At 42.2% G+C, this 17,051-nt stretch overlaps 2 protein-coding genes across 5 annotated transcripts in view; both read left to right on the forward strand.

The window, feature by feature from the left end:
- The window catches only part of ranbp2 (RAN binding protein 2), a 36,900-nt gene extending 33,650 nt beyond the window's left edge, over positions 1-3,250 (forward strand). Inside the window, exons 25-28 of the mRNA XM_057336949.1 lie at positions 200-342; positions 2,062-2,335; positions 2,420-2,754; positions 2,833-3,250. Of these exons, the coding sequence (XP_057192932.1) occupies positions 200-342; positions 2,062-2,335; positions 2,420-2,754; positions 2,833-3,138 (1,058 nt within the window). The 3' untranslated portion in view covers positions 3,139-3,250. The remainder of the gene's footprint in view (positions 1-199; positions 343-2,061; positions 2,336-2,419; positions 2,755-2,832) is intronic.
- Positions 3,251-13,504: 10,254 nt separating this feature from the next.
- Positions 13,505-17,051, forward strand: part of map4k4 (mitogen-activated protein kinase kinase kinase kinase 4) — a 62,388-nt gene continuing 58,841 nt past the window's right edge. For 2 of the 4 annotated variants that reach the window (XR_008963189.1, XM_057336937.1), the window contains exons 1-2: positions 13,507-14,014; positions 14,288-14,353. Coding sequence is in view for 2 of the 4 variants with exons in the window: in XM_057336937.1 (XP_057192920.1) it covers positions 13,958-14,014; positions 14,288-14,353 (123 nt within the window). In the remaining 2 variants the exon portion in view is untranslated. Of the gene's footprint in view, positions 14,015-14,287; positions 14,354-17,051 lie in introns of all 4 variants that reach the window. The other 2 variants (XR_008963188.1, XM_057336936.1) reach the window with 2 other exon arrangements.

The raw sequence follows: 17,051 nt of genomic DNA on the forward strand, positions 1-17,051 counted from the left end.
GTCATTTTTGGAAACACTTGCTCTGAAACTGAAGACACATGTGAACATGTCCCAACATTTTGCCTGGCATGAACAAATCCTCACTGAATTCACTGTATGTTAGTTCATCCCTCAACCAGTAAAGAAGACAATGCTGTTTATATTAGTAGATGATATCTGAAAGCTACCGATAATAACACGGACTTGATTCATTCTGCAGAGTCCGATTTTTCCTGGGCAAATGCGGGAGCGGCAGTGTTTGAAAGAGTTCAAGAGCGAGATGATGGGGAGGAAGAGAACAGCGATGAAGAAGCACCTAAAAATGATGACATCCACTTTGAGCCCATAGTTTCTTTACCTGAGGTGTTTCACACAGCTTTACACTCTTCTGCTCTGAAGCGCACACCGCATACAATACTGTTCTGTTACTAACCTCAGCATTTCTTCATCAGTTGATAATTACAACACGCCAAACACATGCTGTAGTTGAAACATGAGGCTAATGACTACACATCACTGTAACGGACTTCACACATATGAATATCAACATACTTTGTCTGTAAATATATTTTGTCACCCGGACAGAAGCTGTGAGACGCAAAGAAATTAAGTCATATGTTGTCATTTACCTCTTTGGAACATACTGTCGTGTTTGATGATTTTGCAGTTATAAATCAGGGTTTTAGCAGTTCAACAGAATTACATTACAGTGCTGTTTCGTTCTTTTAAATATGACAACAGCAGGAGAAAAGATGTAAATGAGTATTAAAATACAGTAATGTGTGCACAATGACTTTATTGATACTGTATGTGACGTCACTCAAGATACTTCAGCGAACACTGTACATTCAGCTGACGGGAGATTATTACAGTCACTTACCTCATGAGGAAATTATTGCAGACGAAATCTTTTAGAGCTCATTGGTAATGAATTCAGTCCTTCTGTGAGGAAAACATTTTGATAAAGATACATTTGATCTACCATAAAATGATAGATATTGTCATTAATGACTATCAAGATGTAATATTAGCACTTCATGTATGTACTATCCAAACATTTTACGTAACATTGCTGCACGTTTACTGTTATGTTTTAGACAATGTACATGAAATATTGTGGAACATAATATAAAATAAACGTACCAGTTATCGTTAAACGCACCTGACCAGCATGTGAAACTATTAAAAACAAACTCGTTAATATGTATTGTTGTCATTTGAGCAGCACGCAAACAATGGTTGTCCTCTGGATTCTCATGCGTAAAAAAATCATTATTTTCATTTTACTAGATGCTTTTCTTTTGGTTAGGAAATATACAGAACTATGTGTTCAGATGTTTTTATTACCTAAGAATGAGATATTTCTATGTACATACACCGCGGGTCTCCTTGCATGAAATTCACCATGTTGTATGTATCAGACGCTGTAGTGCTATGTAAGGGAGGGCTGGAGTGAGCCGTTGGTTGCATTTCACAACCTCACTGCTAGATGCCGCCAGATTTCACTGACTGGTCCTTTAATTACAACATTTTATTTTGATGAATTTGTTAATATTTGAATCGATTGACAGCACTGCTTTTAAGGCAAGACCGGAAGTTGGGACTCGAGCACTACAGCATCGTCACCACACAGTGGAGGAAAAAGTAAAAAAGTCTGTAGGCGACACATTAGCTATGTTTCTATCCAAAGTTGCTTTAATTAAATGATATTCAAAACTGGAATATCGCATAAAACATCTGCGGTTGAGCGCATACGTTTTCTGAATTTATGCGCATCTTTGTGTTTCCATTCAGCGTTTTATTTTATGCAAGTGTAGTCAAATGTAAAGATCTGTATTTAAGTCATGTGTCAGCAATGAGCATGAATCTGTTACATGTGTATGTATGTTGTCGTGTACTCCATCACCATGATAATACCGTATGACGTGGTAAAAGCTTCATTAGTTACCGCAACATGAAAGTGTGCTACCGTCACATGCCTGTCCCTGGCAAGCATTTAAAAAGCATGCAGGAATATTTGTAAGCGTTCCGAGTGTGGTAGAGCTGAAGCGATGTTCAGACCGTTTCATTTGTCTCGTCCAGGTGGAGGTGAAGTCTGGTGAAGAGGATGAGGAGATTCTGTTTAAAGGGAGAACCAAACTTTTCCGCTGGGACCGCGATCTCGGCCAGTGGAAAGAACGTGGAGTTGGAGACCTCAAGGTCCTCTTCCATCCTGTAAAGAAGTGCTACCGTGTTCTTATGAGACGAGATCAGGTGCTCAAAGTGTGCGCCAACCACGTCATCACCCAGAGCATTGAGCTGAAGCCCATGAACACCTCAGCCAGCGCGCTGGTGTGGACGGCCACAGACTACGCAGGTAAGACCGAGCACGCGGTTCAACTCTTCATGGGTCTTGTTTGCCAAGTGATGTCATTCATGTATTGATATTCTTCACAAACAGAGGGAGATGGTAAAGTGGAACAGCTCGCAGCCAAGTTCAAGACTCCAGAGCTGGCCGAGATCTTCAGACGGGCGTTTACAGACTGCCAGAGTCGCATGTCGCAGGCGCACTCTTCTCAGATGTCCCTAGCCGAGGGACTTTCGAGAGAGACCAACCCCGTGGTGTTCTTCAGCATCGCCGTAGATGACGAGCCAATCGGACGGATCATATTGGAGCTTTTCGCTCACGTGGTTCCTAAAACCTCAGAAAACTTCCGAGCTCTGTGCACCGGAGAAAAGGGCTTCGGTTACCACGGCTCAGTTTTCCACAGGATCGTTCCTAACTTCATGTGTCAGGTAACAATAATAGCATCACTTTTGAATGTTTCTACATATTGATGAAAAGTGTGTGATCGACATCATCTGCTTTCTTAGGGGGGCGATATCACCAACCGGGACGGAACGGGAGGGAAATCCATCTACGGACTTAAGTTTGAAGATGAGAACTTTGACGTGAAGCACACGGGGCCGGGCCTGCTGTCTATGGCCAATCGTGGAAGAGATACCAACACCTCTCAGTTCTTCATCACTCTGAAAAAAGCAGAGCACTTGGACTTCAAGCACGTGGCCTTTGGCTTTGTCAAAGATGGTATTGATGTGGTGAATCACATGGGAGAACTGGGCACAAAGGATGGCAAACCCATGAAAAAGATAACTATTATAAAATGTGGACAGTTGTGAGCTTTTCTACATTTGGTATACTGCCCTCTGACACAGAGTTTCTAACCCACTGTTTAAACATGCGTGGGAACTTTGCTTTTATTTTCTTTCTTGTTTCGACGTTCATGTTCATGAAGTTACGGCACTGAGACTCAGTGGAGTTTGGCAATATCGTTTCATTCCACCTTTGTGTGAAGAACATTTGTTTCATTGCAATACCTTTTGTGTGCATGAATATTTTGGAGGTTGACTTTCTTGAGTTCTGTACATGGGTCCTGTGTTTATTCTCCCATCACACTTTTACTCTGTTCATGTATTTTTGTCACTTGATTTGATCCTGTGCAGATTCTCGTAATATCACAGAAATTCAGCATTGCCATTTCTAGGTTTCCCTGATCAAGAAACATCTGAAGATATTTAAGAGTTTTTTTGCACTTCCTTCTAATAAATATTTAGCAATTGCATTTCACCATTTATTCAAAGTGTGCAGTGATTTTTAAAGTTCTCCTTCCGTACATGTAGACAAAACCATTAAGAAGTTTAAATTCTGTAAGCAATTAATGCATGCCTTGATTTGATTATTAAAGCAAAATAAATTTATTGACTACTGATGGTGTCAGTGCTGGTAAATCAGTTATTACATCTCAGTAATGTGTCATTGTGTTAGCCATATCACAGGTGCAGAATACCAGCATGAAAGCAAACGTGATTCTATTTGATAAACGAGACGTTATTAAGAAACTTGTATAACCGTGCTAAACCTTACTTGTGTTTTGCAAGGTTTCATTCAATTATTAAAAAATATTTGCCAGCAGCGGAGAGTCAACAGCACTCAGAGCATCGCCTCCTGCTGTCCGATACTGAGGATGATACTTTGTTTCATACATGTAAAAAGAGAAAACACCGTCCAAAGGGGTTTCAAACTATGATTTGTGCGACAATGCACATGGCTTCTGCAGTGAATGAACCAAAAAGTGGATGACACACATTCCCGTAAATTCTAGATTTCACACAAAACATGCTCTAGTTTATTGTTGCACCACCCAGCAACCAAACGGCACGGCCTGAAAGGTTTACGTCTGTTTGCTCAGCCGGTTGAGCCACTCAGTTGACGCAGATTTCCCAGAGTGCCGAGGAGAGTTCAAGGCAACAATGAGCACACACAAAGCTTTACAAGCATTTTAACCGACTGCTATGCTAAGCTAACTAGCTAACATACCGTACAGTCAACCTGATAGCACCTATTGGAAAGAATGGCAACTCCCCTCCCAAATTTTGTACTGATATGTCATATCATTTAAATGATGATTGTGCCGCGGTTGCCACCTTCACTACTTGGCCCCTAAGAGTAAAAACTTTTCTTAGCCAAAGAAAATGAATGTTTCGCCACATTTTTTCAAAATATTTTGAAAGAGATGACCTGTGTAGATGAGTCCTAGACAAAGAACCTCTTCCCTGCTCAACTCTGATTGGTCGATTCAAACTCAGGTGGGCATGCCCTCTCATAAAGTTAAATATCGAGCCTGCTCTGAAAAGACTCTCTTCCTCTCTTCGTCTGCTTCCTCTCTTCTCTTCTGCTATACCTGCCTCCAAAACGTGTTTTGTGGCGTCTCTTCGGAGACTGCCCTTTTCCCCCCACTGGGGGAAAAGAAGGAACAATGGACTTCTACTGCCACGTGGTTAAGCCAAGCGTCCGATCACGAGGCCCGCAACTTTCTGCAGGACTGCCTTCTGAAACCTTTTGAACAATTCCATCTCTACACGCGCATACGGATATCGGTCCAGCACAGAGCTTGCAAGTATCCGTTTCTATTTATAGAATAGCTGCGTTAAGTCTGTGCCTCTTTGTTAAAGATGATTTTTATTGGTGTTCAGAAATCGCTGCCATGCCCTCTCTCTCTCTCTCTCTCTCTCTCTCTTTCTCTCTCTGCGCTTCCAAGCGCATTTGTGTTTCATGGATTTGTTTGTTTTATGCGATCGTCATTGTTTTGTTTACCATGTAGAGTAGAGTTTAATAAACAACCATATACTGTATATTCATTTGTGATGGGTTTTCTGTATTCACGCTCACAAGCTTGGTCCATTCTACTGTGTTTCGATTCGTTACCTTTGCTCTAAATCCTGTTTGGTAAAGTCACGTTACTTATGGCCATGAGATAATGTAAAGTATATAATATCATTGAGGCATTCGCTGGACGAATGCATACAAGTATTGTTATGCTTTATATTACTAATCAGAGACTGTAAAATATGTATATTTGATCACGATTATTATACGTATTTTCCTTTGAGCTAAACTAATTCCTTGACTGAAATTGATGTTTTAAATAACTCATTTCATGAATGTGATCTTGAAAGATCTGGTGGAGAACCATATTTGGTGAGCTTTGCTCATCAATATAATAACGTTAGCTAAAACCACTACACCTGGAAAAAAAGTTTTGGTTGGCTTTGGTCATGAAGACTTCCTAAAAACAGATGCTTTGTTATGTGAGTGGGACAACAGGAGGAATGTGTGCGGTGGAAGCGTCCTTCATTCATCTAGAGTTCATTTGTGGGACTTTTATAACGGACTCATGAAAACTGAGACATTGTGTTTTTACAAACAACAAAAACAACACACTCACTGTATAAAGGGCAGAATTTACAGCTTAGATTTCCCTCTCAGCCAAAAAGATATTAAGATGCTTCTTGCTAAGACAGAGCTTTCCAAAGTTTAGAGGTCACGAGGAAACTTCTAAATAAAAGAATGGGATTTCTTGTGATTATGTTGTAGTCCAGGTGAACTTTTCTTATGCACTGTGACATATTTCTGAGGAAACAGGTTATGGAATAATAAAAACAGAGGGCGTGGTTTGTTGTGTTCAGCTGAATTGATTGGGTGTATAAAAGTAGGCGTTTCATTTAGTAATGGAGATGGCAGCAGACGTCAGGTATATGAAGACTCGTGGGGCGCTGCGCTAGGCACAAGTCCACAAGGACTTTCCGGAAAGTTGTAATTGATGCTCAAGGACACATGACAAGTTATTGAGACCTTGACATTTTTTGTTGTGGTATAGCAACCACTGTTGTTAGATTTTGTTTCAATAAATCGTTTGAGATCAAGTAGCAATTTACCATTACTTGCTTCTACTTAAGCGCGTAGCATGAACGTTTGACGTTTTCCACATATTTCGCCCTAAAGTCGAATATCCTGAACTTTTTGTGAGTAGTGTAGTATTATACAGAAGCTTTGTCGTTGGAGTTTCCTACAGAACCCAGTAAAATGAAATATGATCTACAACAAACTGTCAGCAGCATATACCTTTTTATAGAGAATCTTAAACATAAGAAAATGTATTATATTAAATGTTTTTGTACCTGTATAATCATCTTACATAAAAATAACGTTAATAGTATGACACATCTATAAACATCTATAGCTTTCCTGCGGCTCAGTGGTTAGAGCATGGCGCTAGCAACGCCAAGGTCATGGGTTGGATCCCAGGGATTGCACATACTTAGAAACAAATGTTTAGTATAATGCAATGTGAGTCGCTTTGGATAACAAAGTCTGCCAAATGCATACATGTAAATGTAAGTGTAATTAAAAATTCTCTGTCGACATCCAGAAAACTCCTCCCCTCAATTATCTTATGGGCCTTCGCAAGGATTCCTGGGTAGGTAACTTGTGTGGAGGGTGCATCAGTGCGATCTTCACCGAACACCGCTTCGAGGGCACAAAGACGGCGCTCGCGAGCACACTTCTGAGCGCTAAAATATCGAAAGCCAACAGGTTCACAATTCGCGTGCTTTTGATCGCCGTATTAATATTAAAACGCCGATTTCTTAACGCCGCCAGGCGTTAATTAAGCGCCGCCTTTAACTTCATACGCCGCCACGTGTTAAAATAACGCCGCACGCCGATCGACGTTAAGTTAACGTCACACGTCACTCAAAATGCAAACTTATTAGCTAATATACATAGCCCCTCCTCTTCTGGGTTTGCGAGCTCTACGGCAAGTCGGAGGCTCGGAGCATCCAGTACAATTTCCAAGGGCGCTGTTTACTTAAGTTAACTGGGGGACCGTAGTGTCACCTCAAATCCATATCCATCTTAACTTTGTGGAAAACAAAAATGTAAAGAAATGAAAGAAAAACCAGCTGAAAAGAAAAAGATATAACTAATGCAGCATGTTCCAGGAAGCAATGTGTAAATCTTCTTCTTTTCCTTTCGGCTGTTCCCTTCAGGGGTCGCCACAGCGAATCATCTGCCTCCATCTAGCCCTATCCCCTGCATCCTCTTCTCTCAGACCGACTACCTTCATGTCCTCCTTCACTACATCCATAAACCTCCTCTTTGGTCTTCCTCTCGGCCTCCTGCCTGGCAGCTCTAACCTCAGCATCCTTTTACCGATATATTCACTCTCCCTCCTCTGAACATGTCCAAACCATCTCAACCTGGTCTCTCTAACTTTGTCTCCAAAACATCTCACATGTGCTGTCCCTCTGATGTACTCATTCCTGATCCTATCCATCCTCGTCACTCCCAAAGAGAACCTCAACATCTTCAGCTCTGCTACCTCTAACTCTTCCTCCTGTCTTTTCCTCAGTGCAACTGTCTCCAAACCATACAACATCGCTGGTCTCACTACTGCCCTGTACACCTTTCCTTTCATTCTTGCTGGTACTCTTTTATCACACAACAGACCTGACACTTTTCTCCACCCATTCCAACCTGCCTGCACACGCTTCTTCACCTCTTTTCCACACTCCCCATTACTCTGGACTGTTGACCCTAAGTACTTAAAATCCTGCACCTTCTTTACCTCTTCTCCCTGTAACCTCACTGTTTCACTTGGATCCCTCTCATTCACACACATGTATTCTGTCTTGCTGCGACTAACCTTCATTCCTCTTCTCTCCAGAGCAAACCTCCACCTCTCTAGACTTTCCTCCACCTGCTCCCTGCTCTCACTACAGATCACAATATCATCCGCAAACATCATAGTCCATGGAGATTCCTGTCTGACCTCATCTGTCAGCCTGTCCATCACCACCGCAAACAAGAAGGGGCTCAGAGCCGATCCTTGATGCAGTCCCACCTTCACCGTGAACTCCTCTGTCACACCTACCGCACACCTTACCACTGTCCTACTGCTCTCATACATATCCTGCACCACTCTAACATACTTCTCTGCCACTCCAGACCTCCTCATACAATACCACAGCTCCTCTCTTGGCACCCTGTCATACGCTTTCTCTAAATCTACAAAGACACAATGCAGCTCTTTCTGACCCTCTCTGTACTTCTCCAACAACCTTCTCAAAGCAAATATCGCATCTGTAGTGCTCTTTCTTGGCATGAAACCATACTGCTGCTCACAAATGCTCACTTCTCCCCTTAGCCTTGCTTCCACTACTCTTTCCCACAACTTCATTGTATGGCTCATCAGCTTAATACCTCTGTAGTTTCCACAACTCTGCACATCTCCCTTGTTCTTAAAAATCGGCACCAAAACATTTCTCCTCCATTCCTCAGGCATCCTCTCACTCTCTAAGACCTCGTTGAACAACCTAGTTAAAAACTCTACTGCCATCTCTCCTAGACACTTCCATACCTCCACTGGTATGTCATCCGGACCAACCGCCTTTCCTCTCTTCATCCTCTTCAAAGCTCTCCTAACTTCACCCTTGCTAATCCTTTCTACTTCCTGCTCAACAATATTTGCCTCTACTACTCTTCTCTCCCTGCCATTTTCCTCATTCATCAGTTCCTCAAAGTACTCCTTCCATCTTTCCCTCACCCTCCTGTCACCTGTTAACACATTTCCATCTCTATCTTTAATCACTCTAACCTGCTGCACATCCTTTCCATCTCTATCCCTCTGCCTCGCCAACCGATACAAATCCCTCTCACCTTCCTTACTATCTAACCTTGCATACATATCCTCATAAGCTTTCTGTTTGGCCTTTGCAACCTCTATCTTAACCTCACGCTGCATCTCCCTATATTCCTGTCTACTTTCCTCCGTCCTCTCACTGTCCCACTTCTTCCTAGCTAACCTCTTCCTCTGGATACTCTCCTGAACTTCCTCATTCCACCACCAAGTCTCCTTGTCTTCTTTTCTCCTTCCAGATGATACACCTAGCACCTTCCTACCTGTCTCCCTGATCACTTTGGCTGTAGTAGTCCAGTCATCTGGAAGCACCTCCTGACCACCTAAAGCCTGTCTCAACTCTTCCCTGAAAACAACACAGCACTCTTCCTTTTCCAACTTCCACCACTTTGTCTTCTGCTCTGCCTTTGCTCTCTTCATCTTCCTCACCACCAGAGTCATCTTACACACCACCATCCTATGCTGTCTAGCTACACTCTCTCCTACCACTACTTTGCAATCGCTAATCTCCATCAGATTACAGCGTCTACATAAAATATAGTCCACCTGTGTGCTCCTGCCACCACTCTTATATGTCACCCTGTGTTCCTGCCTCTTCTGAAAGTACGTGTTCACCACAGCCATCTCCATACTTTTAGCAAAGTCTACCAACCTCTGTCCTTCTGGGTTCCTTTCCTGAAGACCAAACCTGCCCATCACTTCCTCATCCCCACTATTCCCTTCACCAACATGTCCATTAAAGTCTGCGCCTATCACCACTCTCTCACCTCTGGGAACACTCTGCATCACTTCCTCAAACTCGCTCCAGAATCTGTCTTTCTCCTCTTGCTCACAACCTACTTGTGGAGAATAAGCACTGACAACATTCAACATCACACCTTCAATTTCCAGCTTCAGACTCATCAACCTATCTGACACTCTCTTTACCTCCAGAACATTCTTCACACACTCCTCCTTCAGGATCACTCCTACTCCATTTCTCTTCCTGTCCGCACCATGATAAAACAGTTTAAACCCTGCTCCAATGCTTCTAGCCTTGCTCCCTTTCCACCTGGTCTCCTGGACACACAGAATGTTGACTTTCCTCCTCTGCATCATATCTACCAGCTCTCTGCCTTTACCTGTCAACGTACCAACATTCAAAGTCCCTACTTTCAGTCTGAAACTCCTGCCTTTCCTCTTCTCTCTCTATACGGACACGCCTTCCTCCTCTCCTTTGACCAACAGTAGCCCAATTTCCACCAGTGCCCTGTAGGTCAACGGCACCAATGGCGGTCGTTGTTAACCCGGGCCCCGACCGATCCGGTATGAAAGTCATGTTAGTGATTCGCATATTTGATTTGGCAAAAGTTTTATGTCGGATGCCCTTCCTGACACAACCCTCTCTATTTATCCGGGCTTGGGACCGGCACAAAAAGTACACTGGCTTGTGACCTCCTGTGGCTGGATTAGGAATATGTAAATGCGGGTGCGTAAATAATGACAGAATTTGGAGTGAAATAAGTCGTTGATGTTGGTCTACAGGTTAGCTCGGTTGGCTCGCAGTCACATGTTACGTATTTAGCTGGTTCGAGTCCGTCAGGAAAGTCAGGAATAAGAGCTCTTTTTCCACAACAAATTTGCAGGATATTCTCAGTTTCTTAAACGCTCCCGACAGCCTCGCCAACAGCCTTTCAATAATCACCTTAACGCACATCACCTGCCCACTTAAATTTCATTAGCACGCGACCACTCACATTACCTACGGGACATTTTGCCTACCTCCGTGAAGAGACTGACGCTATACCTTGTGTGGAACTGACTTTCAGCCGAGCATTTAGATATAATTCATTTTACTCGACAAAGTATATGAAACAATATAAAAATGACGACCATGCTAACTTGAGTGTTTATGCATGTTCTATACTATGTGGAGAACTACTATTATGTGAAGTCTGCTTTATTAACGTTTTCTTCCGTTAATAAAGTTAACAAAAATGCTTTTATTCTGTATCCGTTTACAAGGCTGTCGGGAGCGATTAAGAAACTTAATGTACGTTTGTTGTGGATATAGGTTGTTATAAGTAATATAATGAGTAATATATTAATGTAAATGTCACACTATCCAGTGCTTTTTGTGTTGTATTCGTTTTGCACAGTTACTGTAGCTGCATAAATCGGCTTAATTTGTTTTCTTTTAGACTTCACTCCGTTGACCTGTATTGAGGCTCTGTATAAGTTTTCAATGCAGGCTAAACAACTAGCTTTTATTTATTTTCATTTGACAATGTATATTTATCTAAGATGGCTAGGTGTCTTTTTCATTTTATTTTTGCATAAAGGAAACACTTTGTTGTAATTGCACCTGTTGTTCTGCATTAAATAAATAAAACAATATATATTTCCATTTAAAACGTCTGTCTTTTTCACTTAAAAACATTATATAATAATAACCCCAAAATAGCGCCTTGCGCTCAGTGAATGAACGGCGCCTGGTAGCTCACAAAAGGGTATTAAATCATAAATCTTTCCGCTCATTCTTCTTCACTGCTGCTTGCTCCATGCTGGTGGAACGATCTTCCAGATACAGTCCGGTCAACCACGTGTCTCTCTTCATTCAAGAAACAACTTAAAACATATATTTTTCGTAAATGGCTGGTAAATGTTGACAATACAAAAAATATTTGAGACACATATCTTGTGTATTATCTAATATGCGCACGTTTTGGATGTTCAGTCAGAGTAAGATCATTTTTGTGATTTATAATCTTTGAATAACTCTCAACACCGCACTTTATTTTCTCTTTTACTGTATTTAAGTCCGTTAACCTAATAGTCAGACTCATTTTGATTGAAGTGGACATATTTTGCAGTAATATGATGAATGCAATTTCTTTGGCCATAGCCTAAATTGTGCATTAAAATGCACGATAGGCTTTTTAATTATGTTTTTGAAACATACGCCACCAACCCTGAATCCCGCACATTCCATGAGCTGAATAATATAAAGAATGTATAATATTTTTTATTTCAACTGGAAATGTGGCTGTTTATTTTTAGTAACGCAAGCCTCTTTGCAGTGCCACACACGGTATAGCGTCAGTCTCTTCACGGAGGTAAGCAATATGTCCCGTAGGTAATGTGAGTGGTCGCGTGCTAATGAAATTTAAGTGGGCAGGTGATGTGCGTTAAGGTGATTGTTGAAAGGCTGTTGGCGAGGCTGTCGGGAGCGCTTAAGAAACTTAGAATATCCTGTAAGTTTGTTGTGGAAAAAGAGCTCTTATTCCTGACTTTCTTTATATATTAACCACGCATTAAATGCTGAAACATAAAAAAAATCCCTGTGACAGATAAACTTATCAAGACCAACGATGTAAAAATCTGCAAATGGTCCGAGCGGGACTCGAACCAGCTAAAGACGTAACATGCGACTGCGAGCAAACCGAGATAACCTGTAGACTAACAGCAAGGACTCACTTTACTACTAATTATGTCATCATTTACGCACCCGCGTTTACACATTGCTTGCTGGAACGTACTGCATTAGTTATATGTTTTTCTTTTCAGCTGTTTTTTCTTTCATTTCTTTACATTTTTGTTTTCCACAAAGTTAAGATGGTTATGGATTTGAGGTGACACTACGGTCCCCCAGTTAACTTAAGTAAACAGCGCCCTTGGAAATTGTACTGGATGCTCCGAGCCTCCGACTTGCCGTAGAGCTCGCAAACCCAGAAGAGGAGGGGCTATGTATGTTAGCTAATAAGTTTGCATTTTGAGTGACGTGTGACGTTAACTTAACGTCGATCGGCGTGCGGCGTTATTTTAACGCGTGGCGGCGTATGACGTTAAAGGCGGCGCTTAATTAACGCCTAGCGGCGTTAAGAAATCGGCGTTTTAATATTAATACGGCGATCAAAGCACGCGAATTGTGAACCTGTTGGCTTTCGATACTAAAACACGGTTTTGACTAGAAGGGATACAGCTACCTCCACTGGGCATGCGCACTTCAATACTGCAATGACAACAGTTCATTACTAATTTTTTATTATTGTTAGGTTAGGTTTCGGGTTGGGGTAGGTGAAGGCGTTAGCTGATGCAATTTATTGTAATTTTATGGCGAGATTTTGCATCACTTCTAGCCACAACGGACAAATAGGACACACTACGGACCTCGGTAGACTTGTCGAGCACGCGCGATTTAAGGCCACGGGACCGCGAGTTCACATTTGGGACGGGGCCCTTCTGACAGTTGAAGGGGTTCTGTCCATTCATTAAAATGACGTCACCAGCTTGTGTTTTCACAATACCTCATGATAATGAATTAGTTTCATCTCTAACGATTGCAATTCCAAGTAACTGCAGAAGACGAAGCGTTCTTCTAATCCACGTTTGTCAAATGTCAACGTTATTATTGTGTTTTGCTACAGAAAAACCGCAGTTACCGTTCACTTGAACGTGTTTATAGGCCAGTCTTGACCTGTCCAATATGGCGGCGCGGCTGACCCACAATTCAGCGCTCATTGCCGCCGCCTATGTGTTTTTCTGTGATGATATACTACTTGTAAATTCGTGCAAGTGAATAATCTATTTTCATTATTTTTTATCTATTTTTTTATTATTTCTCAAATATGGCACATGTATTGGTAATTAATGCATCAGGCTATTGTCGTATAAACGTTATAGGAATTTAAATATTACTAATCAACACTAGCAAGTTGCTATGAAATATTTTCCAGTTGCTGACAGCGCTGTGGGATAGACCCCACCCCCCTTCAGTGTGTCTGACCCGGACTCATCCTCCTCATCCTCATCCTTCCAGCGCGAGCGAACAATAGAGTGCACGGTGTCGGGCCTCGCGCTGCTCTCTCAGGATTATCAGCACAAATCAAACGATGAACAACAGCGTCGATCTCACATCAAACGTATAACGCGACGGATTTACATAGAACCGACTCATTTGTGTTGAATTATCCGAATAAAAGATGGCGAACGACTCGCCCGCGAAGAGTCTGGTGGATATAGACCTCGCCTCTCTGCGCGTGAGTGTCGAATATCTTCATAAAATCTCACACATATGCACTTGTATCTCACATTAACACAATGGGACATCGTCATATAGTCACACGGACGTGTTTATTTGTGTGTTTTGTTGTTGTGTGAGCTGAAGCGTGTCTTTTAGAGATGTGGCCCTTTGTGTGCAGAAACCCTCAGCAGCGGAGCTCGAGGAACTCTCACGTTATCCGCTCGTGCTAAACGTTTGTGTAGAAAATCGCGTTTTGAAAAAAGTCTAATTGTGATGTGTATGATTTCAGGACCCTGCTGGCATCTTTGAGCTGGTGGAGGTGGTCGGCAATGGCACGTATGGACAAGTATATAAGGTGGGTCTGACGTTTATATTGTGCATTTTTCTGTATGTAAAGAAAGCGTTGCTATATTATTTGACATAAATACGATGTAAATGTACAGAAATGAATGAGCACCGAGTCGCTGATGGGTGTGATCTGTTGCGCATGCTCAGACGTAGTCAATGCGACAAACATGACATTGATTATAAACTGCCGTTAAAGAGCATCACACAGACACACATCTCGTGTTATATCGTGTATGTGCATGTGTGTGTGTGTGTGTGTGTGTGTGTGTGTGTGTGTGTACGTGTACAGTAATGACAACTGTAATGACTTTTATTGTAGCACACTGCTAATGTTTCTTCAGTACTGTAGATGCTGTAGTTTGTATGCACATACTACACATGTATGATCATGTTATGTGTGCTAAAATTGTCACTCAATACCACAGTGAAGACATTTTGCACACATTTGACTCAGAAATTAAGTAACAGTACTAGTAGTCTCGGGGATTGTGTTGGGATTATTTCACATACCAAGGCTCCAGACTAACTTTTTTTTACTAGGAGCACTGTAGCCCCTGACTGAAAATTTTAGGAGCGGCGCAGAAATTAAATCAGGGACACACCTTAAATCAGCCTGCAATGCAATTATTGATTTTTTTCCTCAAAATAGCTATATTACTGACAAATACTTTGATAATAAATAGACTTAACTCACAGAAATGACAAAGTGCAGTTTTATTTTCATTTCAGGTGGTGTTTACACTAGCCCGTTGTTGTACAAAAACGGCATTTAAAACAAAAACGATCCTCGTTTATACTGCCGTTTCCACATGTGTTTTAGAAAAAATCTGCGTTTACACTAAACAACCGAAAACGCATGTCACATGACCATTCAGACACGCTGGGCATGCGCACACAAATGTAAACAGTTGTATGTGTAACCGGTCCTACTCGCGGGCCTCGAACCGATGTCGGTCCGGATGGGAGACGGGCGCTCTAACGAGGAGGCTAAAGACCGCAGTCTCTAGCGTCTGTCGCTAGAGCGTCTCTGTTGGTCGGGGAGTGAGGTTTACACACTGCACAGCTCTTCACTAGCTGGCCTCCGTTACATATGGACGCACATAAATTGGTTATAGTCACAGACCGACTGGTACAAAATGAACACGATGGCGAGGAAAAGCAAGGACGTCTTCCCGTGGATAACGTTAGATGAGGTCATCCATGTTATTAGGCTCGTTTGATTTCATCCGGCCCCAGCCGACCGATCGACGGATGACATCACAGTACTGAGTGGGCTATTTAAAAGCATACAGCTCTTTATTCTCTCTCGCGTTGCAGTAATGTTACCGTGTCGATCCGTCTATGCAGCGCAGCTTGAAGTTAAGCATGCCTGTTGTTTACACGGTCACTGCGAGGCTGGTCATTGTCGCCTTCAGGTAGCGTAATGACTCAGATGACAGAGGCTTAACGAATCAGGGAAGCAAACGCAGTGATACTGACGACCCAATCAGTGAGCGAATGTGGGCAACCACGTCTGCGTATTCTAAAGGGGCAGTCGTGGCCTAATGGTTAGAGAGTGGGACTCGTGACCAGAAGGTTGTCGGTTGGATTCCCAGGGCCGGCGGGTAACGACTGAGGGACCCTTGAGCAAGGCACCTTACCCCTGTTTGCTCCCCGGGCGCTGCAGTGATAGCTGCCCACTGCTCCGGCTGTGCGTGTGTTCACTACTCTCTGGATGGGTTAAATGCAGAGGTCACATTTTGGGCTAGGGTCACCATATGTGACAAATGGGTCACTTTCACTAAAGTCTCAGTTTTCGTCCGTTTACACAGACACCCCAGAGTTCCGAACTAAAAAGGGGGCAGCAGCGTTTCCAAAAGTCTCCGTTTTCGGGGGTCGAAAACGCTGGATCAGTGTAAACGCCAGGTGTAACCGTAGCAAAAGGTTTACGTTTATAAATGAAAACGCAGTAGTATAAACGCCGCCTCAGAGGGATATGACATTACTCAACAGGGTCATATGGAATCTGCATACGTTTTGCTAATTTTGTGCTAGAATATTGGAAAAATCTGCAGAATTCTGTGGAACAGTTTTAAATGCGTTTACATTTGTACAGAAATGTAAATGTGTTAAAATAGTTTTAAAATACTACCTGTCTATGCATTTAACTGCAGGTGACAGTTTTTTGGTTCTGCTCATGATTTAAAAAGAGGCAGAGCTTATTGAGAAGCTTTAAGTGCTAAGGAAAGAAATGGTTTAAACTCTGAATACACCAGACCAAATTAGTACTGAATTCATTCTAACGCTCCCCACATGCGTGCAGTGTAAATGAAGGGTCAGTCACCCAGCCGCGCACGGCCCGCAGCTCCTGACTTACTTCTTCTCACACACATAGCAGGGCTCGACGCAAAGGGCTGCGTGTTGGCCCGGGGCTATGGGATCAGAATTGTTGCAATATTCTGAATAAATAAACTATGATCCACAAATAAATATAGAGAGTTTCACAAACATTTTTTAAATCCACATATGCTCATAAAGCGAACCATAAATATATGTTAGACGTTCCTCAAAAAGAAATGGAATTCACAAATAAATACAATGAGATTTGCAAATAAAAAATATTTACAAATGTATTTTAATGGCATTTATTTGTAGATCGCTTTCTGCACATTTGTGGATCGCTTTCTGCACATTTGTGGATCGCGTTCTGCACATTTGTGGATCGC

The sequence above is a fragment of the Triplophysa rosa genome, linkage group LG6, assembly GCF_024868665.1.
Source record: "Triplophysa rosa linkage group LG6, Trosa_1v2, whole genome shotgun sequence".
In the NCBI taxonomy this organism is placed as follows: domain Eukaryota; kingdom Metazoa; phylum Chordata; class Actinopteri; order Cypriniformes; family Nemacheilidae; genus Triplophysa; species Triplophysa rosa.